The 25161-nt window shown below is 32.4% G+C and overlaps 1 protein-coding gene and 2 long non-coding RNA genes across 4 annotated transcripts; 1 reads left to right on the top strand and 2 right to left on the bottom strand.

Annotated features, from left to right (window-relative positions):
* The first annotated feature begins 5315 nt into the window (after positions 1–5315).
* LOC140017061 (uncharacterized) lies at positions 5316–6787 on the top strand. Its single transcript, XR_011823368.1, has 3 exons — positions 5316–5536; positions 5955–6089; positions 6494–6787. It is a non-coding gene; the product is annotated as an uncharacterized lncRNA (long non-coding RNA).
* A 385-nt stretch (positions 6788–7172) lies between these two features.
* On the bottom strand, positions 7173–13509 carry LOC140017062 (uncharacterized). Of its 2 annotated transcripts, none has more exons than XR_011823369.1 (2): positions 13079–13509; positions 7173–11651 (listed from the first exon to the last, which is right to left on the bottom strand). It is a non-coding gene; the product is annotated as an uncharacterized lncRNA (long non-coding RNA). The 2 variants fall into 2 exon arrangements; XR_011823370.1 differs by having other exon boundaries at positions 7173–11645.
* A 9825-nt stretch (positions 13510–23334) lies between these two features.
* Positions 23335–24790, bottom strand: LOC140016517 (uncharacterized). The gene is made up of 2 exons (XM_072070053.1): positions 24268–24790; positions 23335–23450 (listed from the first exon to the last, which is right to left on the bottom strand). The coding sequence occupies exons 1-2, from the start codon at positions 24788–24790 to the stop codon at positions 23335–23337; spliced, it is 639 nt and encodes a 212-aa protein (XP_071926154.1).
* Between the last annotated feature and the right edge of the window lie 371 nt (positions 24791–25161).

Here is a 25161-nt window from a genome sequence, read left to right as displayed (position 1 = left end):
CTACAATTAAATATTCAAAAATAGATTGTTGTGATGTATGGAAGTAATAATAATATTTAAAATATAGTAAAAGTTTACTAAATACATGTGGGATTTTAAAATGTTTATAGATGACAAGAGACAACAACACTATTTGGAAAACTAATATTGCAAATTTTGGGGTAACTTTTAAACCTAAGAAAACTATAATGATTCATAGCAACAATTTACATAGTATTATAAGTCAGATAGAGACCACGCATGTCTTCTCTTCTTCGCCATTCTTACTTTCTGTTATTTTAGATTTGTTTTTGATTAATTCGAACAACTAAATCTTAGCATCAATCTTATTGCTTGCAGTTTCTTGTTTTCTATCTTTATTTACTTGCTTTATTCTCTGGCCCTATATCTATGTTTTTTCCTCTTCCATTAAAGGATTTCTATTTCTGTAAATCTGAGTTGCCCTTCATGCCTCAAGACGTGCGCCTCATGCCTTGGGTGTCATCTCAAAACTTGAAGCAGCGATGGGGCGTATGCCCACTGAAAGTTGCACTTTCTACCAACACCTTGAGGCAAATTTGCTTCATCTCACATGGAGCACGTCTCAGGGCACACCCTAAATACGCCTTTAAAAACAATGGCTGTAGATAGTCGTTTACTTGCTCTGTGACTGCCTCTTGGAGTTAGAGCTATTCATGTAATTTTCATTTCTTAGGGCTAGAGCTATTCATGAAGTGTCCACTGCAGTAGTTCAGGAGTTTGGTGTCATACATGGGGAGTTGGACTTATCCCACGATGAAAAGGGTGTGTTCCTATTAAATGTTGTTTGGGTTCTGCAACTATGCTTCAACTTGTTCGTTTATCCATAATTGATTGTAGACCCATGCATTCCTATTATTCGAACAGTGTGAAATCCTACTTACAATTGCTCACCTCCAATTGTGTAGCTTAGCTCACATTCAAGGGTATAGCTTAAAAATGCAGTGAATTTATGTTTTTTTTTTTTTGTAATTGAAGTAAATCTATATTGCTAGACTTTGTTCATTTTTCATTTATAAGTTAGTTATAGAAGAATGATGGAAATACTACTTTATACTAGTTTAGCCTTTTACTATTGAGAAAGTAATTTTCCAGTTAATAGTTTCTCTAAATATACTATTATTTTATCAAAATATATCAACTTTCGTGCAATAAGGGGCATGGATTATAAGAAGCAGAGCAATTAAAATTCAAACTTGTTCAGTAACCGAAAACATTCATTTAAAAATGTTTGTCTTCATGTTAAAAGAAAAGTGTTTCAGAGTAAAAAAGTAGAATAAAAGGGCAAATGTGTAAAAGTTAACTTTCTCAATTCATCTTTGATAAATATGAATGCAAGAATTTAATTACTAGATATATTATCACATTTATTAATGGAATTCACTAAATTGTCAATCATAGTTGGTTTGAGATATATGAATGGAATTGGACTTGCATAAATCAAGTATTTTTCTAGAAATCATTCCTTTATTGGTAATCTTGATGATATATGTTTTTTGCTTAATTTGTTTTTCTAATGGTCATTTTGAATACTTGAGCTCTTTTTGACAATTTTGTGTCTAAATAGTAAGGTCATTTAAAATGTTATGATAATTACTTTTCTTTGCATGTAGCACAACACTTGAATACTCACTTGTATGAGTATTTGATCTATTCACTTGTAGATAGAAAAGTAAGATTAAATAACTTCACGTCATATGTGTAGTGAGAAGATGAAAGAGCAACTCGATAGTGATTAAAAGATTTTACAACTAAAAAAGCTAATAGTGGATATTTCTCGACTTTGAGAAATTAGGTATTTTTATATGAATAAAATCTCAATTAACAACTGTTATTGCCTTCAGATTTGTTAAAAGATTAGATATTATTATTTAGTTCTGTGATAGTTGATACAAGATGTTTTAACATTTTTGACAATTTTGAATAGTTTGTCTTCAAAATTGTAAACAAATGTCATAGTTATGAGTTTTTCATCTAAAAAATTTTAACAAATGTCATAGTTATGAATTATTAACATAAGAGTTTTAGATCTTTAAATATAATTTCTAACTTTTAACAAATGTAATAGTTATGAATTATTAACATAAGAGTTTTAGATATCTAAATATAACTTCTAAAAGTATAAATATCATAATTGTGAACTTTTCATCTAAAAAATACATTGATTTTAGTTTCATTACTTAAGTTAGAATTCAACATTTGAGTGGAGATTAATTTCTAAGAATATTAGTTAAAGATAAAAGTCACAAAAATGAGAAAAGTGGAGAGGGCTTTCTACTTATAAAGTCATTGTGTATGTTACATGCGATGGCCAAAGAAATTCTTACAATTTTTTTTTTAAAATAAGACCATTGTCGTAACTTTTGACTTGCACAACTGGTCCCTACATGCAGATAGGACCTATTTTGTAAAATTGGTCGTCGCATCTGATAGATTGGGTGGCAAAAAAAATTTTTTTACAAGTATTTCAACTGACAGCTTAATTATTTTTACTTTGACATTCAATTAATATGTTTACACGTAATTTATGTGTTTGCAAATTGCAACTCTTTATATTGTGCTCCAAGCAACTTCTTCCATAATCTACACACTCCCTAGCATTGTGTTCATTGCTGAATTCTCTTAATACTTTGCTATCTTTTGTAAGTAAATTCAGTTTCCAAAAATTATCAATCCAATGTACTTTTATTTAAGTATATGATGGTACGAGGGAGTCTAAGCAAGAGGTCTCGGGTTCGAATCCTCCCGTTTACACTAAAAAAAGAGAGGGGAGGGATGGGTTGGGTGGTATGGAGGAAGGGAGTGTAAGCGAGAGGTCTCGAGTTTGAGTCCTCCAACTTACACTAAAAAAAAAAAAGAATGTTACTCTTTGAGGGGGGGAGGGTTGGGTGGTACGGGGGAAGGGAGTGTAAGCAAAAGATCTTGGGTTCGAGTCCTCCATCTTACACTAAAAAAAAAAATCTATGGTTGGGGATTCCTAGAAATACAAAACTAAAAGCTTACACTATATATAGTTGTAACATAGTAGGAGAATTTGCCAAAGTTGTGATTAGATGAAAAGCAGATCTGGAGGTTGTTATCAAAGTGAAGCGGTCCAATCTGAATTGGGAGGTGCAAGTTAAAGCTCTGACGAAATATAAGGCCAATGGCTGAGATAAGCCATGGGAACGACGCCTCCGGGCAATCGCTTGTGACGCTGAAATAGAGTTTGTGTCTAGAAAAGTTAGGGGAGATTGAGGTTTTTGGAGAATATTAAGGAAATGGGGTTAGGGTATGGGGTAGTAGAGGGGGTATGGGATAGGAAGCATTTTTTTTATGCTTTTGGCGTTGATGTCATGTTAATATTTTCTGTCGTATAAATATGCTATGTCAGATTAGTTCAGATTCTCGACTCTAATTTATCCATGTATGAGGATTTTTAATTCAAATTTTATCGGCAGTGCTTGTATGTACAGTAGCTAACTATAGTAGTTATCATCATTTTTGAATTCAAAAAAGATGTAATACCTACGAGAAAGAATTAAGGAATCAAAGATTCTTTATGTTTCAATATCGTCTGATTAGATTATATATAATATCAAACCATTTGATTATAAATTATATTACTCCCAAAAATTAAAATTATTACTTATATTTTACCAAATGAATTATTAACTATCTAATTACATACTCAATTAAAAAAATATATAAAACCAATCAATGCTAATATCAGATTATTTAAATCTTAAAAAGAGTAAAACAAGACACATGCCATAATATGCATATAGCTATCTAATTTTTAAAAATTATGAAATGAATAACATGCTAACACAAAAGTAATTTATTTTAAACAACATAAAATAAGTCACATGTTAATTGTAACTATATTAATTTAATTTTGAGCTATTTCTAAAAAGTTTCACTACAAAATATTAATAATACATTAATTTATTCTTAAATACTATAACTAAAATTACATGTTAATATTGGATTAATTCATTCCTAAGCACTATTAAACAAAACACATGATAGGAATACACTAATTTTGTATAACATAATATAAAATTTAATTACTTACCTTAAAAAATAAGACAAGATAAAAAAGGTAATATGCCTAAAGCACGTAAAACAATGACATAATAAAATAATAGTCCAAAGAAAAATTAAGTGATAACTCACTTTTGGAGCTGGAAAGATACTGCATATGCCCTTAAGATTGATAAATCTAATTCAGTCAACCAGGAGCCTAATGCAAAGTTGGTACTTGTCGCTTCTTGTAAATGTGATGACAACCTTGTGTAGAAAAAAAAAAAGAAAAAATGGGCTAATGCGATTGTGAGAAAGAAAGAAAGAGTAATGAGAAAATAGAGAGAGAAAGAGTTGTGAGATTGGAGTAATATAGAATAGAGAAAATTAGAAAGAGAGACATAATATAGAAGTGAAAAAGAGAAAATAACTTGAGATAGGTATAAGATCTTGTTTATTGCTACGTTAGTTTTATAGAGGTTTTTTTTAAACATCAAAGTTACCTTTAAATTAGCCATTGATTTAGCTGCTGTGAAAAAGAGACAGAATCTAGTTACTGTGTATTAGTTTCTTTTTTTTTTAAAGGGCCCCCACGTCTAACAAATATGATAGCTAAAATTTGCAAAATAGTTTTCGCTATCACTGCATCTGTCAAACTTGATTATAATTTTGGCCATCATATTTATTAAACGCTGCAGCCATGCTTTTTAAAAAAATTAAACAAGAATCATTTTGGTCATTACGTATGACAGATGCGGCAGGTCTATAATAAGAAAATCATCTGCACTTTCCCCTATTTATGTGATCTATAATAATTAATTTATGAAAATTTACCTTTAGATATTTTGGACAAAAAAGTAACATTTTAGGGAAGAGATTGTAAATTTTATGTCTAATATGTGTGTGTTTTTATTTTCTTTTTTATTGAGTAGGTAGGCATACTTAATTATAGTAACCATAAGTTGTCATGAATTTTGGTGATTGTAGATACTATATGTTAAATGCAAGATCCTCATAGATGCGATTGTCATGAATTTTGGTGATTGTTTGTGACGCCCGGAAGAAGAAAAGAACAAAAAATTTCTGGTTCGCTTTGTTTTGGCGAATCTTGCCGGAAATCCGGCCAGTTTTTGGCTGGATACCTGGCCGGATTGCCTTGGAGTTTTGAAAAAAAAATGATTTTTGCCACTGCCTTGAATCCGGCCAAGAATCCGGCCGGATTGTGACGTGGCATGTCAGCCATCAACTTTGACCAGCTGATTTTCTTCCTTCTTATCTTGTTTTGGCTGAGATTTTTCCTCATTTCTTTCCTTGGCTTGGCCGGCTGTTGAGAGAGGAAAAACAAGAGAGATTTCTTCATTTTTGCTAGTTTCAATCTTTGCTCACATCTTGAGATTTCACCGATGGTTTTGAAAACTACTCCATACAAGGGCTCACTATGGAAGTTTGCAGAGGTTGATGGAGTTGATTTGGAAGGGGATGCTTTAAGATACTAGCTTTCTTGAGTTTTGAGGTAAGTTGGATAAGAAAGTTCTCTCTTGCTTTAATAACGGCATATTAGTGGTATATAGTGGTTTAATATGTTGTATTGTGGATGATTTTACGAGTTTAAGTAGAGTTGGACCAATTTCTGATTTATTGGGAAATTTTCTGATTTTATATGATTATGGTTCGTTGGTCATGAAATGATAGCTTGTTGTGGTGAAAATTGGAGCTTGTATACGTTGGATATGATTGTTTGCGGAAAATTCTGGTTTGGGCGGAAATTCCGGTTTTAGGGTTTCATTTAGGGTTTTGCTTTGATTGGTTGTGAAGTCCTTAATTGGTTAAGATTGGAAAGGGTATTGTGGCCCTAATTGGATGTGTTATATTGCTTATGAACCGTATGTATAATTGTGGTTGATGGTTATGAATTTGGTGATTGTTTGTAGGTTGGAAAAGAAAGAAATTAAGGGGAAATACTGTCCGATCTTTGAAAGCATGTGATTGCTTTGAGTTTGAATTGAAGGGCTTGAGTTTGATCTATGAAACTGTCTATAATGGATGAGGTTCATGAGCCGTGGTTTGTGAGTGATCTCAAACTATTTCCAAAGTTATTTATGAACCGTTTCTTGTATTATTTACTCGATTGCATATCATGTGTGCTTGCATGTGAGTTCATGACATGATTTGGCTTCAATGAGTTCTCACGAAGTCTTGTGCTTAGAACCAACATCTCCACCACTATTTAATGTTCATCTGGAGCACCAACGGGCTCCCTATCACTGATTGATTGTTAATTGATCTATTTGAGCGTTGGATATTTAAGTACAATGATTTTACTGGCTCACGAGAGCGATAAACGTACATTTGATTCCAGATACATGACATCATTGAAATGAACTATTGAGAAACTGATTTGATGACTGCTTTTACTGGTTACTCGCTGAGCTTCTAGGTCACTCCAAAAATATTTTATTCCCCTGCACAGGGCTCGAGGCGAAGGAAGCATTTGTATTAAAGTTCTCCGTGTAAATGGTTGGATAATCTCCTGTACCGTTGAAGTTTTAGTTCGACCTTGTGTAATATTTGAAACTGCAATTGTATTTGTAATTATGTGAGAACTGAGGACGTTTGTCTTATTTGGGGACTTAGTATTGTTTTATCTCTGAGGTTTTAGTTTGTAGTGCCATTAAGAAGTATTCGCTTTATTTATGATATGTGAATTTTTGGAACATTTGATGTATATTTGAGATTTATATTGTAATTTAATTGAGGACTGTAATGAGTGAGTGAGTCCTGGCGAGAGTTGGGCAGGCTCTCCGCTGAACCCTTTGGTTCGCCTTAGGAGGAGGTAGGGCTGTCACATTGTTAATTGTTTCTCATTGAATATATAGGGTTAAAAATCAAAAAATAAAAAATAAATACAAATTCTAAAACCAAACTTCAAGCATTGTGCTTTTATATGGATGCCTTTATAGTATTTTCTTCTTTTGAGGTCAATGTAGAGCTGTAAAAAGCTGACACATAGTATATTAAATTGTGATAATTATATGTTATTAGGCAATGCTCTTTAAATTTTATATGTAGGAATTTAAGTATGTAGCTACTACCATAGGTTATTTGGAGGACTAATAAAATGTTGTAATGAAATGGAAGGACAACATGTATTAGTATGAAGGTGGATAGTAACATTTGCATATATTTAAAAGATAAATAAGATAGAGAACATGTTTAGTATGAAGGTGGACAACATGTTTAGTACACTTGGAATCCTCAGACTTTTAGAACCATCATATATATTATGACATTCACTGCATAATATTCCTCTTATTTTACCATTTTTATCAACTTCCTTCAACTCAAGATGACGGATGCTACAGTGACCTTCTAAATTCTCCAATTAAAGAAACGATGTAGGGGGAATACACATTATACATATAATACTTATACTTCTGATAAAAATCAAAACTATCAATGTCACAGGCACAAATAGAATCAATAGCTGAGAAAGAGAAACAGAACTTCATACCCAGTTAATTCATTTTGCAATAGCTGGATTAGTCCTTGTGTTATCCTTCGAAATTTTACTCAACATGAATATTACATATAGAGTAAAAGATATTATTGATTGTTTGGATGATGAGCAAAGGGAGTTTGTTCATACATTAGGATGTGGGCCAATTTTTTGAATGTGAAGAATTTTTGTACTAACTAATTGAGTATTTCATATAGATCAAAGGAGAATATATATACATATATATATATATATATATATATATATATATATATATATATATATATGTATGAGTATTCGTTAAAGGTTACTTCCAATGGTGTATAATACATTTTGGCCTGAGCAACCTTACGAGTAGCCAGTATAGACTAAGAGAAAGAGCTGACATCGATGTAATTGATACAAAATTGATTTGAAGGAGCGCACAAACAGTTATTGTACATTATTTTTAAAATAATAAGATAGTAGTTCAAAAAGGTTTTAAAATTAGATTTGATTTTAAAGTGAAGTGAATGAGACAAAGGATCTAAAATGGGATTTTTGAAAATGGGTCTATAAGTGGGCTGGGTTGAACCTAAAAATATTTAAGAAAGAGTTTCACTAAAAATACATTTGGTAACCAAAAACATTTGAAAAGAAAAAAAACTTTTGATTACAAAGAATAAAAATCCGTTTTAGTAGATTCTAGGTCTTTGAAGGAAAAAAAAAAAAAGAAATAGGCTTAGAAATATAGGTGTACATTTTGATTTGATAATCTAAAACTCCGATGATCCAATTCGGATTCAAATTGATAAGCAGATATCTAATCCATCAGATGGATGGTACTTTTTTGATTTGCGTAGTACCTTTTATTAGAATTTTTTATGCATTAGATCTACTGATTTATAATAGTTTTGTCTCTTGTCTCTTATTTTTATATCTGTCTTTTTCCAAAATAGGTTTTATTTGCATAAGGTGTTAAGTTTTAAAATGTATTGTCATATAATTTGTGGATAAAAAGGTTGTAGGTGAAATATTAAATCTTATTTGTCTGAATCAGAATAAAAAAAATGAAAGTTACTTTATATTGCAATAAAAGAAAGTATTGATTAACTTTTAAAATTCATATGTAAGTACAGCAAATCATTTACGTGATATTTCTGAAAGTCTAATACATTTAAATTTTATTTTATTGGGATTTATAGTTTTTAAAGAAATTTTAAAAACAGATACGAGTCAAAAATCCAAATTTTGAATATCTGCATTAGTGGATTTAGATACAAATCATAAAATAATTGATCCAATTTTTGTAGATCGGGTCAACAATGCAGTTTATAGATTGGGCAATCAATTTATGAAAGCCTCTACTCGAGAGTCACAATTGAGGAAAAAGAAACCTAAATTCAATTTATTCGAACGTTAGACACCATTTTACACTTAATAGATGCCAATTATAAGGATTAATTCAATTTTTTTTTATTGTAATCTTGACCACATATCCATTTTATATCATCTATATCAATGTAAAGTGTAATAATGTTGAGGACATTGAATATAGACAAAATTTTTAATTAAAACCATTTAGTAAAATTGCATTAATTGCAAAGTTCTAAATACGACAATCTCAGAATAGTATCCAGAAATGCAAATGGAACTTGGAAGAAAAGAAAAAAGTAAGCAAAAAATTTGCATCTGTAGGTATAAATACACAAGAAGAAAGGAATATAACATAAATGATTTAGAAGACCAAGACTTGTGACATATGATATTTTTTTTCTTGTATAGAACTAAGGGTCTATTAAGGTTAGAAAAGCCAAATTCATCCCCTTTCTCCTTTTTTTTTCCAACAAAAAGATTTTAGATGTAGTAGTTGAGAAGAATCACTTGACAAGAAACTTATCCAAATCTTACATCTAAAATATTCTCTAGCAAAATCTTAATCTTTTCAAAATTTTGTAATCTAAAAGTAGTTTTTTTCAGAATCTTAACCTTCTTAAAAAATTTATCCTCTTCAATGGGATAGTGAGAATCAATAAAATATCAAAATTGAAATGCCTTCCCAATACTTCTAGTTAAAAAAAAAAATCTAAAAACAAGTTGGTCTCTATACTCATGTATAAACATGTAAGTTGGATGGTCTTTCAACTTCAAATGCACCTAGACAAAAGCCTTATACAAATGGTCTGGTATCTCCATTTGTCGAGTCCCAATTAAGTATACATCTTGATTATCATTAATCAAGTTCAAAGTAGGCCTATACTCACCAAAAAGTTATCCTCATAACCTGTTGTACGTTCAGCATCTCTTTCCCCATAACCTTCTCTACATCCAACATCTCTTTCAAACGCACATGCAAAGACTCTACCTCTTGAACAGTAATAATTTTATCCTATTCTAATTTAAACATTGTAATAAAACTCACGACTGTGAGTCCATTCAGGATTCCTCAAAAACATCTTTGGCCGGTCATATAAGGCACCCCCTACGTCCACATAGAAACTGCAATGATAATCATCACTAGGAGAAACGAAGGCATCATAATGCAAATCCTAATAACTCATCTTAAATCAGTTGGGTGAATCCTCAAAATCGTATTTTTCTTGCACTTTAAATTGTAAATATCAAGATCAACCACAAACATCTCATACTAATGAACAAATCCAAAATTATGAATCATTTTTGCATTAGTATATTGCATTGCTCCCCCAGTGAACTCCATCATAGAAATTATAAATGTCCCACCTTTTTTCTTAGGAAATAGTTTTTTCATCTATTCCCGATGAAATGAATTGCACTTTATTTCTCTACTGTCCATGGTCATGGCTATGCCTCTATGTAGATCATCCACCAATCTCAATGCATATGGTTTTGATGTTGATAAAAAAAAAAGACGTTATGTGAAGACATAGACATTGCATAAAACACCAAATCGATTGTAGTTTGAGTTTTTCAATTAGAGCAAAGTAGTCAACAGCTAACAGTATGACTTTAATAATAGGGATCAAGAGTGGCTATGTCCGATTCAATTTGAATAGAGGTGATAAAGGGCAAATGGAGCATCCAAAACTAAAGAAGATGGAATTCTCAGTCCTCTACTTTAATTGAGGTGGCAAAAGGCAAATAGAGATGGTAAAGGTCAATAATAGGTCGATGAGTAAGAGTGTTAGACTAAGATAGAGAATGAAGGCAGAAAATGAGCCAAGAAATAGATCAGAATTGTTAAGGGAGGACAATTGCCACCAATCAATCACCATTTCAGGAGGAAGAATTGGTTTTGTCGAGATTTTTCTATTTTTTCAAGAAATTGAAATGATTATACTACTAGTCGTTTCTCATAACCTATCAACCCAACAATACTTATTTTACCTTAAATTCTATATGATGTGCAATTCTACATATTATTTATTAACATACAAGAAATAGAGATATAAGGAAAAAAAGGCATGCAAGATGAGAAAAAAGATCTAAATGAACAATTGCATGAGAAATGTCATGGTTATGAGAAGATAATGCATTAGTCTAACGCAAAATAATTTTTTTTTTAGAGGCTACGATTAGATTAGCTATTCAAAATTGCAATACTAGCGTCAGACTAATAAGACAAGTGAGAAATATCCACAACTAATGTTTGGATTATTATGAAGATGAAACAAACATTAATGGTAATAAATAAAACAAATAAAGTATAAAAATCAAGTAAATTGACACATAGAAATAATCTCTAGTATGCATTGTCCTAAAGAAAATAGCCACTACATAACCACATAAAGCATGCAACCTTATTTATTGTTTAGACTAAATAATTACAACTTATTGTATAAACAAAAGTAAAGAGAAATTGCATACTTATTACATATATTATGAATAATACAATCTAAGTTCACAACAATACAAAATCGCATATATATTACATTGACTATATTTATTTATAAAATACTCATATGACTCCTCATCTATTAGGAAAGAGTCTCTATTAATGACAACAAAATATTAAATAGTGCAAAATAAAAATAGTCTAAATGAAGTAACGAAATCACATAACACATTAAACACATAGGACAAGTAAGAGCACATAAATGAAATTAAAGATAAGAAAGTGTACATTCTTTTCGATATGCTTGCTTATATAAAGAAAAAAACCCCTCATCTGATGCTAAGACATAAGAAAATGATGTTAAGGTACTAATTTCATGAATAATAGCAAATTTTATAATACATTGAAATAATTTAATCACATTTGTCATGCAAAATTAGATAAAAGATTCAAAATCAATTAAGAAAACATAATTAAACAGCAAATTTGGCAACTAAAAAAAGAAAGTTACCCTATTAGATTCACAAAATGAGGTAGAGTTGCCTATTAATACTCAAAATCAACAAAGAATCACTGCATCAATTTAATTGAAAAAAATATAAAAAAAAAAAGAAGTACTAAATTCACACTATTATGTTAGAAAATGTAAATAAATTCAAACACTCAAAAAATACAATTTAAATACATGCAAGAGAAGCATAATTACCAACTAAAGGAAGGGAACAATTACAGTTGAGGAATAAAAAATTATTAGGGACTAAATTACAAAAATTAGAAAATTTTTGAGATCAAAATATAATTTTATAAAAAAATTAGGAGGCAAAATTAAATAAAGATAAAGTTTAGAGGCCAAAAAGCAATTAAATTAAGGACCGAAATAAAAGAAATTTAAAATTTTTGAGCCACAGTTAAATTACTCAAAATATTAGGGGCTAAATTGCAAAATTTGGTTTTGATTTGGGTGAAATATGAGGAAACAAATTGGGCTATATAACTTCGGCTCAAGATAAAAAATGAAGATTATCTTATTAAAAAAACATAAAAGAGCCCAACTAAAAACCCGTATAATCATCTAACAAATGTATTGGATTTAACCATTCCAAACTCAGGTAAAAAACCTATAAAGACAAAAGCCCAACCGAAAATAATGAAACAAGTCCAATGGTTTTTTTTTCTATTTTTCCTTCCTTTTTCTTTCTTCCCCTTTTTTCTTCTTCTTTCCTCTTCTCCTCCTTCTCTGATGGAATTAACTCTAGCGGCCTATGTATGCCATAGCGGCGCCGGCCACCGGACTGCCGTTGGTTGCCGGTCGATGACAATCTCTCCAGTGGCAAAAATTCACCAAAAAAAACACCACTCTACTCGATTTTTTATGTACAATCCATTTCTGGCCTTAGTTTTCGTAAAATATGAACAAAAAGACAGTCAAATGGCCGATTTACAACCACGATTCTATTTTTTTAAATCACCCAAATCAACACTAAATTTCGCAAAATCTATACTAAAAAGACTCTTGTGGATTTTAGAGTGCAACTATGATCTTAAATGAACAAAAAAATAACCCAATTTAATTCAATTTTATCATTCTGGCATTTTTTCAAACACTTGGAAGGCAAATACAAAAGCTATTTTTCTTTCTTCAATGTTGTTTATAACTTAATCCCAACATTTCAACAATACAACAACAACAACAATAGAACCAGAAAAAGCAAGAGAAATTAAACAACAAATATGGATTTAATATGATTAAAAAAACTAGAAAATACCTCAATGTAAGTAAGAGTTTCTTGGTCAATTTTTTGGATGAATTCCCAAACCTCAATCCTTTATTGCTTGCTTTCTTTTGTGTTTGATTTGTGTGTGGCTGTGTTGTGTGAATTAGGTGAGAAAAGAATAGAGGGAGCCAAGAGGAGAAACAAAATTGGTGAGAGTTGTTGTGTGCAAGTAAGTGTAAAAAGAGGAATAGAGAGGATTTTTTGTGAGTGAGCGTGTTGTGTTGAGAATTTTTTTGAGAAAAAAGGAGAAAAGTAGCCGATAGAGGGAGTTGGATTTGGTGAGTTTTTTTATTGTGTGTTAGTTTGGGAGAGAGGAGGGCCGAGAATGAGTGAGGGAGCTTGAGGGAAATTTTTTTTTGTCTTGTCAAAAAAAAGGACCGAGAAAGATTGGAGAGGTTGGAGCGGTTATAAGTTGTGCTGACGAATTTTGTACTAAAAATGGAGAAAAAGAGGGATGAGAGGTGGAGTGTTGAATTGGGTGAATAGTGTATTAGTTGGGAAAATGATTAAAGTGTTATAAAACTAATAAAATAAACTACCAAAAATAAAAACTACCAAAACTAATAAAATAAACTACCAAAAGTATAAACTACCAAAAGTAGGGATTGGAATATTAGAGTGAGAAGCGAGAAGAGAACTATAGTTTTATTATCTTCACTGATCAAAGTTCTTCAAAGTTACAAATGAAGTAGGATTTACCCTTATATATAGGTAATCTAAGATCAAAGGTACATGAACCCTATTAAATACTAATACATGAATTTAGCACTTCAAGTACATCCATAAATGGGTTCATCCAATCTACTAATGAATCTAGAGAGAATAAATGTATCTATCTACTTGAAAATATAAATGGATATCCACATCTTATAATTATTTCATAACACTCCCTCTTGAATGTCCATTACACAAAGAATATGCTTCGTTAAAACCTTACTAAAGAAAAATCCAGTGGGACAAAAACCTTAGTGAAGGAAAAAGAGTACACTATTCTTGTGTAATAATTTCTCCCCCTGATGCAAACATAATATGAGATCTTTTAGTCGACGCATTCCAATATTCTTCACCAATTTCTCAAATGTAGCAGTCGGCAATGCCTTGGTAAACAAATCTGCCAAATTATTATCCGATCGAATTTGTAGCACATCAATCTCACCATGCTTTTGTAAATCATAAGTAAAGAAGAATTTCGGTGAAATGTGTTTCGTCTTATCTCCTTTAATATATTCTCCTTTTAATTGAGCTATACAAGTTACATTATCTTAATATAAAATTATTGGAGGATTTTTCTTCTCCAAGGATAACCCACAACTCTTCCGGATGTAGTGGGTCATTGATCTTAGCCAAACGTATTCTCGACTGGCCTCATGAATTGCTATTATTTCAGCATAATTTGATGAAGTGACAGTTAATGATTGTTTTGTAGAACGCTAAGAAATAGCTGTACCGCCACAAGTAAAGAGATAGTCAGTCTGAGATCGTGCTTTATATGGGTTAGACAAATACCCAGCATCAGTATATCCAAGCAACTCAACCTTAGATTTATTTGAATAAAACAAACCAATATCAATTGTTCCTTGGAGATAGCGAAAAATGTGTTTAATACCATTCCAATATCGTCTTGTAGGCGAGAAATTAAATGTTGCTAATAAATTCACAACAAATGATATATCTGGTCTTGTACAATTAGCAAGTTACATAAGCGCACAAATTGTACTGAGATATGGTACTTCAGGACCAAATATCTCTTTATGTTCCTCTTGTGGGCTAAAGGAATCCTTATTAAGATATAATGATCTAACGATCATTGGGGTACTTAATGTATGTGTTTTATTCATACAAAACCGCTTTAATACCTTATGGGTATAAGTAATTTGGTGAACAAAAATTTCGCCTTTCTAAATGCTCAATTTGTAAATTAAAACAGAATTTTGTTTTTTTTAAAATCTTTAATCTCAAATTCTTTCTTCAAATATTCGACAGCCTTTTGAATCTCTTCAGGAGTTCCAATCATATTGAGATCATCAACATATATAGCAATAATCACAAAATTTGACCCATTTTTCTTGATAAAAATACAAAAACATATTGGGTCATTGGTATAACATTCTTTAGTAAAGCATACATTGAGACGGCTATACCACATACGTCCAGATTGCTTGAACCCATACAAAGATTTTTGTATTCTAATAGAATACACTCTTCTAGGATTTGATTTACATGCTTCAGGCATGTTGAATCCTTCAGATATTCTCATATAAATATCATTTTCAAGATTTTCATACAAATAAATAGTGACAACGTCCATCAGACGCATAGCAAGTCTTTCATGCATTGCAAAACTCACAGGATATCTAAATGTAATCGTATCTACTACAGGTAAATACGTTTCATCATAATCAAATTCAAGCCTTTGTGAAAAACCTTGGACTACAATCTTGCTTTATATCTCACAATTTCATTCTTTTCAATTCTTTTTCTCACAAAAATTCATTTATATCCAACTGACTTTACACTTTCAGGTGTTTCCAAAAACTTTTCTTTTAACCAGTGAATCTAATTTAGATTGTATTGCATCTTTTCATTTTGGCCAATCATTTTTATACCGACATTCATCAATCAATCTAGATTCATGATCCTCATCAACTTCTATCAAGTGCTACATTTCATTAGGTTTCAATTAAATTTTCTATAATTTCATTCTCTTCAGGAGTTGGCTTTTTGGGAGCTGACTATTCAGGAGCGACTTGTTCAAGAGGTTAAATTTTGTCATGACATTTATTTAATCTCCGAAAATATTTGAAATCAATTTATACCTTATATAGGTAGGCCGGCCTTTATATGTAGCACTTGTGCATGTTCTTCAGGAACATCAATTTTAACAAGAGTATTTCCTGCAGGAATAGTTGATTTAATGACTCTTCTGGAGTCGATAAATATAACTTTTTAGTTCACATTATTTTGTATGAGGATCGAGGAAATCCAAATTTTATCATTTCCTTTTAATTGATCTTTTCCTCCCCCTAATGTCGGTAATTGTAACTCATCAGAATAAATAAATTATTCAATAGATCACTCTTTTGGGTGATGCATACCCAACATAAATTTCTTTTGGAATCATGTATAATATAAAGGAGATATGTATAAATACTTGTCGACATTCAAATATTTTTATTTTTGCCAAATCATATATTCATTGGAATCAGTAAACTTTTGGTTTACTGCAGGTGATGATTATAAATTCAATGAAAACAATTATATCAATAAACATGATAATGTGCTGATTAGTAGATTGATAACATGAAAACATGAAGACAACTATTTCTAAATATAATCTCTATTATTATCTCAATTAATGTCTCAATTTGATATCCATTTCTTCATCAGGAAAAAACAAAAATAAACATGAATAAAAGATACGATAATTGATATTTACAAAGTAAATTGATAAAACTAACAACATATCAAAGTAATTGACAATCTTGCAAAACTAACAACATATCAAACATTTAGACAAATATTAAATATTTAATATATGATCATATTGCATCTTCAAGATGCTCAAAAAAATCAGCAACATCCAGGTATATCATGTCAGCATCATCATCATCATCATAAGTATCCTTTTGATCGATAAAATTTGTTTCGACATTTTTATCTTTCTTTTTCAAAAATGCTTAATAAAGGTCAATAAGGTGGTCAGTCGTACGACAAGTACAGGACCAATGACCTTCCATACCACACCGATAGCATTTTTCTGGTCATTGTTATTATCCCACTTCTGGGGAATATTTTGTTGTTTGCCACGATCATTGTCACAAGGTACAAATCTGCTACATCCGCGACCACGACCAGAATTTTAAGGTTGAATCGCATTCGCTTCAGGGAATGGACTAGTACCAGTTGGTTGGGACTCATGATTTTTTAACAATAATTCATTGTTTTCTTCAACCAAGAGGAGACGTGCAATAAGTTCAGAATACTTTTTAAATCCTTTCTCTCTATATTGTTGCTGCAAGAGCATATTAGAGACATGAAAAGTAGAGAATTTTTTCTCTAACATGTCTTCATCAATAATATTTCACCACATAATATTAATTGCGAATTAATTCTGAACATGGCTGAAATATATTCATTGATAGATTTAAAATCTTGTAGTTGTAAGAGAAGCAAATCATATCGGGCCTTTGGAAGAACGACCAACTTCGGGTGGTCAAATTTTTATCATTTAAGTAGTTCAAAGGACAAGAGGATTCTCAAACATAATTAATATTCTATAATAGCATCTCCAAACTCATTGCATCAGGGTGTAAATATCTATAACAAATCATTTTCATGATAATAAAGATCAATGAGTAGAATTGAAATAAGAAATATTACCTCAAAAATGTCGAAAAGTATATGTTTGTGTTTAGTGGTTGCTCAATAGTAAACACTTGTATTTCATGATTACTTAAAAATTAGTCATAAGAAATTGAAATAAATTTGTAGGAAAGAAACTTACCTCAATAGTTCATCAATGGTTTTCCCAAGAAAATGCCCAATAGTTGATTTGACATACTAAAATCCTGATAGAGTCTTGTGTTTCGTTTTCACTTTAGGTAGAGGCTTCGTTTTCATCTTTTGCTCAGAAGTAGAGACTCATACTTTTCCTTCGCTCAAGGTAGAGGCTCGTGCTGATAACGTGTTGTAAAACTAATAAAATAAACTACCAAAAGTATAAACTACCAAAAGTAGGGATTGGAATAGTAGAGTGAGAAGCGAGGAGAGAACTATAGTATTAATATTTTCACTGATCAAAGTTCATCAAAGTTACAAATGAAGTAGGATTCACCCCTATATATAGGTGATCCAAAATCAAAGATACATGAATCCTATTAAATACTAATACATGAATTTAGTATTTCAAGTACATCCATAAATGGGTTCATCCAATATACCAATGAATCTAGAGAGAATACATGTATTTATCTACTTGAGAATACACGGACATCCACATCTTATAATTATTTTGTAACATAAAGGGTGATTTTTGAATTTTTTTCTTTTTCTCTTTCCTCTTTTTTCTTCTTTTTTCCCTTTTTGGTAAACCTACAAAAATAATAAAATACACATTAAAATACATAAAAATAAATGATCCATAAATAGATGAAAATTTCAAGAAAATATTAAAAATTAACAAAAAATTGGTGTTTACAACATTGACAGTAAATATCAATTATAATCCTTGAAAGAGGATTAGATAAATTAAATATCTTTAATTTGTCAATAACTTAACTAATTAATTAATTTTATTTTTATAGAAAGATTGACATTTAGCAATGCGTCATGACCATTTAAGTGATTAGAAAAATCAAATAGTTTGATTTCACATTTTTCTGATTGGTTGTCATGTAATTATTATCCTTTCATCTTAAATATATTCCAATCAGCATAGAAGTACAAAATCTGTACCAACTTCTTTAAATGTTGATCATTTTCTTATTTCTGAAATATAATTCCCTTGATATTAAAATTTGAGATAATTTAAATTTCACTTTCTCTCTCCATAGAGATTCTAGCATCAATATTTCAATAAGAGACAATCAGGAATATATGTTCCTATTATTAGGAGAGTAAATCATTTATTAATAATTCACCATCCTTCCATATTTTAGGCCATACATCACAATTACGGTATAAGTTACTTGATTAAAAATGACAACTTATAGAGTCAAAGTATACTGACCAGCACTCGGGATTCTATGGTAATATCAAATCTAAAGATCACTTACCCAACCAGCACAAAGAAAATATGCACTGGTATTCAAATAGTTATTTATATGACAATCTTATAGAGGGTCAATCCAATATATTTATACTCTTACAAGCATCCATTTATTAGAATAAGTGTTTTCATACCATAGTTGATAAGATCAACTACTCCCCAAGGAAGTGACTTAATATATGCTAGTCTATCAAAAGTCGACTCCCTCTTTGCTTCTAATTCTATAGCTAGGGACATTTACAAATAATACCGTGAATGTAGTAAGAATCTTATCATTATAAATTTTTATATTTCTCTTGTTAAAATATAAATCTTCATAACCCTAACTATTTCATATACTAATTGATGTAGCATTTAATCTTATTAATCCAATAAGGTAATAATTATACATATTTCAAATGCAAAACTTGTATGAGTAAATGCGCGCTACATTTCAACATCCTTCTCAATAAAAATCGATCTACCTATTTTGAAAATGAGAATTCCCTTGTAAATCATATTGGCACCAAGTTGACCTTTGAGGAAATACTTATACACTTAGACATTCCCTAGTTTGGGTATTTCCCAACTTATTCTAGTTTCTGCCATTCTAATTTGCAATAGTTGTGTCAACAAAAAAATGTTTCATTCTTTCATTCGTCAAATGGTGTCACTGTTCCCACCAATTAAGCATAATATAATGTCTACACAAATTATAACCTATGACGCTTGATTCATGTGAAGCGACTACTTCATAGGCCATTATTTGCCATAAAATAAAAACTTTAAATTGATATATGGATAATGCTTCGGGTAAACTTTGAAGACAGGTTTGTGATTAAGTTCATGGCCTATCAGAGACATAAATGTACAGTTACTCAAAATGTGGTTATGAAGAACAATGTCAATGTCACTATATATTGTTAGTAATCAACCAAGGTTAAGATAATATTTGAAGAAAAAGATGAGACCCAAAACTTTTCTATGATTGTTAAGCGCTATAAATATCATGATTTTCTTAAGAGGACAACCACAGTGACAAGGGTGAACCAGATGTCTGCCATGGTTGTTCAGAGATATGACTAAATCAATCAAAAGCAGCCACTAAGTAGGTTCTCTTTAATGTTTGGCAAAGGATATATGTCCCTGAAGTTCCTTTGTTAGGATTGGGTAGTGTAATGTGAAGGTCACCGAGGCTTCTGTTGGGATTCTATTAATATTTTTTGTTGACCACTCTTAACAATAACTTGGTTACTGTTCAAAACTTTTGTTGATGTAGGTATTCGAGGACTTTAGTAATCTATGTTAGGAGACCTTTGTGCAGAGATGAATTAAAGCTCCTTCTTGTGTTTTGTCTATGAAAATATGCACTATATATAAAAAAAATGTATATATCATAATTGGAGATGGTTTTGGAAAAAAAATCCTTCCTAATTTCCCTACTTAAGGTTTGAAATGACCATTGATTTCATAGCATGACTAATCGCTACATGTAAAATACTACATTACAATTCAACGACAATAGGAAGCTGTCATGGAAATATTTTCAAAATACCACAATGGCTAACTAACTAGTACATCATATCTTCAAAACAAAAGCAACAAGCACCAATAACGATGGCTGCCATACCATCTTGAAAATTATCCAATTAATTTTGGATGCTATGAAACTAATTCACAATTATATGAATCTAAATTATCAAAACCGACATTGGTTTGACAGTAGCAGTAGTAGAGTAGGAATTGGATTGGGAAATCCAACTACTCTAGCGTAATTCTAATACTAGCTAATGAATGTGCTATTTGACCTTCGTAATGATAAAATAATGCAAGGTAGTTTCACTAGCTAAATCATAAAAAATAATGTTGATGAAAATTAAATAAATAAAAAAGTAGAAAATAACTTGAAACTTACTTCCTTACCTAGACATCTTTAGTTATGCCTTCTCATTCAAACTTCCAAGTTGTAAGGAAACAAATATGTATATGTAGTGGAGGTTTAATTTTTATTTCCTATAAGTAGATCATCTTAGATTAATTCCATGCAATATGAGAGAGTGTTCATGAATAATATCTCTAATTGGTGTACTCCCTCCGTCCCATTGAAAGTGTCATACTTTTCATTTTGGGATGTCCCAAAATAATTATCATGTTAGAAAAGTCAACATACTTTTTAGTCTCTCTTTCCAATATAGACCTTCTTTCTAGTCACATGCATGTTACCATTCAAATTTAAATTTTGAATTTGTGAGGGTAAAATTGGAAAGAGAAGCACAAACATCACAATCAAACCATTATTTCACACGTGCACGAGCCAAGCTCTTCAAAGAATCCTTCCAAGGCCTTGTGTGAATTGTCCAAGACCAATATGGAGTCCATAGAGATATTGCAAGACTTAGAAGGAGACAATAAAGTTATCTACACCATGATCCAAACCCATAAAGAGACAAGTGGACCTCCAAGTGAGTTGGACGAATAGGGCATTAAGCACTGATACGGTTCTCGATCAACTCGTTTTGAGACACGTAGCATGTTTGCCAAGGATCTAGCGAGATTGTCCAATACTTAGATTGCGGAATTTAGAATCAAACGGACGACATGATTTGATTAAAGGCGGAAGAATGACGACTCCAATTGAAGGTGAATATTCCAGTGGAAAGGTCAGTAGAACAATTAAGAACACGACGCAAGATTGCTCAAAAACTCTTGCCAAGAGCAAGTAAAGACTTGAAATTCTCACAAGGAAGAAAGTCGAAAATCTAAGCAAATTTTATTAATAAAACGTCCAACTCACTTGGAGGTCCATTTGTCTCTTCATAGGTTTGGATCATGGTGTAGATAACTTGATTATCTCCTTCTAAGCTTTCAATATCTCTATGGACTCCATGTTGATTTTGGACAATTCGCACAAGGCCTTGGAGGGATTCTTTAAAGAACTTGACTCGTGCACGTGTAACTAGACCCAATGGAACTCGGATTGGGTGATTGCGTGGGTTGAGATCCGTGTACACATCAGTCCCCTCCTCTTGAGAAGGATTTGCCCTCAAATCTGGATCCTCCTCGTCAAGAAATGGGCTCAAATCTGCGACATTGAAGGTTGCGCTAACAGTGTACTCCCCAAGTAGTTTCAATTTGTATGCGTTGTCATTGACTCGTTAGAGCACTCGAAAGGGTTCATCTCCTCTTGGGGATAACTTGTTTTGACGCTGCTTGGGGAATTTTTCTTTCCTCAAGTGTAGCCAAACCCAATCTCCAGGCTCAAAAATCATATTACAACGGTGCTTGTTGAGTACGCCTTGGATGTGTTGTTGAGTACGCCTCTCAATGTTTGTCCGAACGGCTTCATGTAACATGTGCACAAAATTAGCTTTTTTTTCATCTAAGCTTGTGTGCTCAGAGGAAGGTAAGAGTACTAAATCAAGGGGGGTCAGGGGATTAAAACCATAAACAATCTCAAAAGGTGAGTAGTGTGTTGCACTATAAACAGTTCGATTATAGGCAAATGCAACATGAGGTAAGCACTCTTCCTAAGATTTAAGATTCTTTTTAATCAAAACTCGAAGAAAAGTACCAAGTGTGCGATTAACAACTTCAGTTTGTCCATCGCTTTTTGGATGACTGGTGGTGGAGAATAACAATCTAGTGCCAAGTTTGGACCACAAAGTCTTCCAAAAGTAACTGAAGAACTTTACATCTCTATCACTAACAATGGTTTTAGGCATGCCATGTAGACGGACAATTTCTCTGAAAAACAAATTAGCAATGTGAGATGTATCGTCAATTTTGTGACAAGGGATAAAATGAGTCATCTTAGAGAATCTATCAATCACGAAAAAGATGGAATCATTGCCCCTTGGTGACCTAAGTAGTCCTAAGACAAGGTCCATAGACAAGTCTACCTAAAGATAGTGAGGGATAGGCAATGGGGTATACAAGCCGTATGGATTTGTTTTAGATTTTACTTTATGACAAGTGACACATCTACCAACCATGTATTCAGCATCTCTACGCATATGAGGCCAGTAAAAATGCTCTTGTAACATGGCTGGAGTCTTAACAATACCAAAATGTCCCATGAGACTACCACTATGCGCCTCTCGAATCAAAAGATCACGAATGAAAAAGTTAGGGACACACAACTTATCCACATAAAACAAAAATTCATTGTGTAAGAAATACTTTCCATGTGGATTCTTTATACAAGATGCATAGACTTCCCCAAAGTCATGGTCATGGGTGTACAGTTCCTTAAACATTTCGAACCCTAGCAACTTAGCATCAAGAACAGCAAGCAAAGAATGTCTATGAGATAAAGTATCAGTTACCACATTCGTTTTGCCAGTTTTGTACTTAATGACATACGAGAAGGTGTCAATGAAATTATCCATTTGGCATGGCGCTTGCTCAACTTGGGTTAGCCCTTGAGAAATTTCAAGGATTCGTGATCAGTGTGTATCACGAACTTTCTTGGGTGGAGGTAGTGTTGTCAAATCTCCAATACTCATACAAGTGCGTAGAGCTCCTTATCGTACGTGGAGTAGTTTAGGGCAGCACCTCCTAGTTTCTCACTAAAAAATGCACAAGACCTCTTGTCTTGCATAAAAACGGCGCCAATACCTACACCAAAGGCATAACATTCAATTTCAAAGGTCTTGTTAAAATTTGGTTACGTTAAAACAAGTGCATGTGTGAGTTTGTCTTTGAAGGTGAGGAATGCTTGTTCTTGGGCTTCTCCTCACGGCAGTCAATGAGGCAGGAATGGTGCTGAAATCTTTGACGAATCGTCAGTAGAAGCCTGCCAATCCATGGAAGTTGCGCACCTCATGGACGGATGTTGGAGTTGGCCATTGTCTGATGGCTTCAATCTTGAACTCGTCTACTTTGATTCCCTGTGAGCTCACTACATATCCTAAGAACACAAACTTATTAGTACAAAAGGTGCACTTCTTAAGGTTAGCGTATAAATGCGCCTGTCGAAGTGTCTCAAGAACTAATCTCACATGCTCCATGTGCTCTTGTTCACTACGACTATATATTAGAATATCATCAAAGTAAACAATGACAAATTTTTCAATGAAATGCCTTAAAACATGATTTATTAACCGCATGAATGTACTAGGGGCGTTAGTCAACCCAAAAGGTATGACTAACCACTCATAGAGACCATATTTGGTTTTGAAAGCCGTTTTCCATTCATCGTCTTCTTTCATCCTAATTTGATGATAACCACTTTTTAGGTCAATTTTAGTAAATATAATAGCACCATCAAGTTCATCAAGCATATCATCTAATTTAGGAATGGGGTAACGATATTTAACAGTAATAGCCTTATCGGCCCTACAGTCAGTGCACATGTGTCAAGTACCATCCTTTTTGGGGACAAATATCACAGGCACAGCACAAGGATTTAGACTTTCCTTTACCCAATTCTTACCTAATAGGCCATCAACTTGCCGTTGAAACTCCTTTGTCTCCTTAGGACCCATGCGGTAAGCAGGTTTGTTGGGTAGTGGTGCTCCAAGAATTAGGTCAATTTGGTGCTCAATCCCTCGAATGGGTGGTAAGCCATCAAGGATCTCGTCAGGTAAAACATCCATAAATTCCTGCAAAAGAGCGACCATACTCGAAAGCAATGCCTTATCGAGCTCAACAACGCCTAGTAGCACATGCTTGCAAATCATGAGTAAGATAGGTTGATCAGCATTTGCAAGTTTGCGCACATCCTTAGCCTTAATTATCATGTTTTGCTTCCTAGTGCTTGGTTTAGTCAATGCATGATCACGTGGTACACTAGGTGTGCTCACTTGACCTTTGGTGGATTGCTCACATATGGAAGTGGAACAAGTGCCAGGGTCGACCGTCCTTTGCTTTCTCTTTTGACAGTCTAAGTCACACTCCCTTTGCAATTTTAATTGGTCCTCACAAACTTGTGCAGGTGTGAGTGGCGTCAGGACCATGCATTTCCCTTTGTGCAAAAGTGTATACTTATTTACCCTTCCATCAAATGTGACGTGTTTGTCAAATTGTCAAGATCTTCCTAAGATGACATGGGTAGTATGCATAGGCACTATATCACACACAACTTCATCAATGTAGGTACCAATTGAAAAAGGAACACGTACTTACTTGTAGACACGTATCTCTCCCTCTTCACTTAGCCATTAGAGGCGGTATGGGTGTGGATGTCTAGTGGTAGAAAGGCCTAGAGTCTCTACCATGAGCAAGCTCGCCACATTGGTGCAACTCTCACCATCGATGATAAGGCTACACACCTTGTCACTTACTTTACAACGAGTGTAAAATAAGTTTTTTCTTTGTAATTGCTCGT

The sequence above is a fragment of the Coffea arabica genome, chromosome 11c (assembly GCF_036785885.1).
Source record: "Coffea arabica cultivar ET-39 chromosome 11c, Coffea Arabica ET-39 HiFi, whole genome shotgun sequence".
In the NCBI taxonomy this organism is placed as follows: domain Eukaryota; kingdom Viridiplantae; phylum Streptophyta; class Magnoliopsida; order Gentianales; family Rubiaceae; genus Coffea; species Coffea arabica.
This window is presented reverse-complemented; position numbering and strand designations above follow the sequence as displayed.

Excerpts from the sequence above, each read along its gene's own strand:
- LOC140016517 (XM_072070053.1), bottom strand. The coding sequence starts at position 24,790 with ATGGTCCTGACGCCACTCACACCTGCACAAGTTTGTGAGGACCAATTA. Across the intron at positions 23,451-24,267 it reads GCAAGTTGATGGCCTATTAG|GTATTGGCGCCGTTTTTATG; the intron begins GTAAGAATTGGG and ends CCTTTGGTGTAG.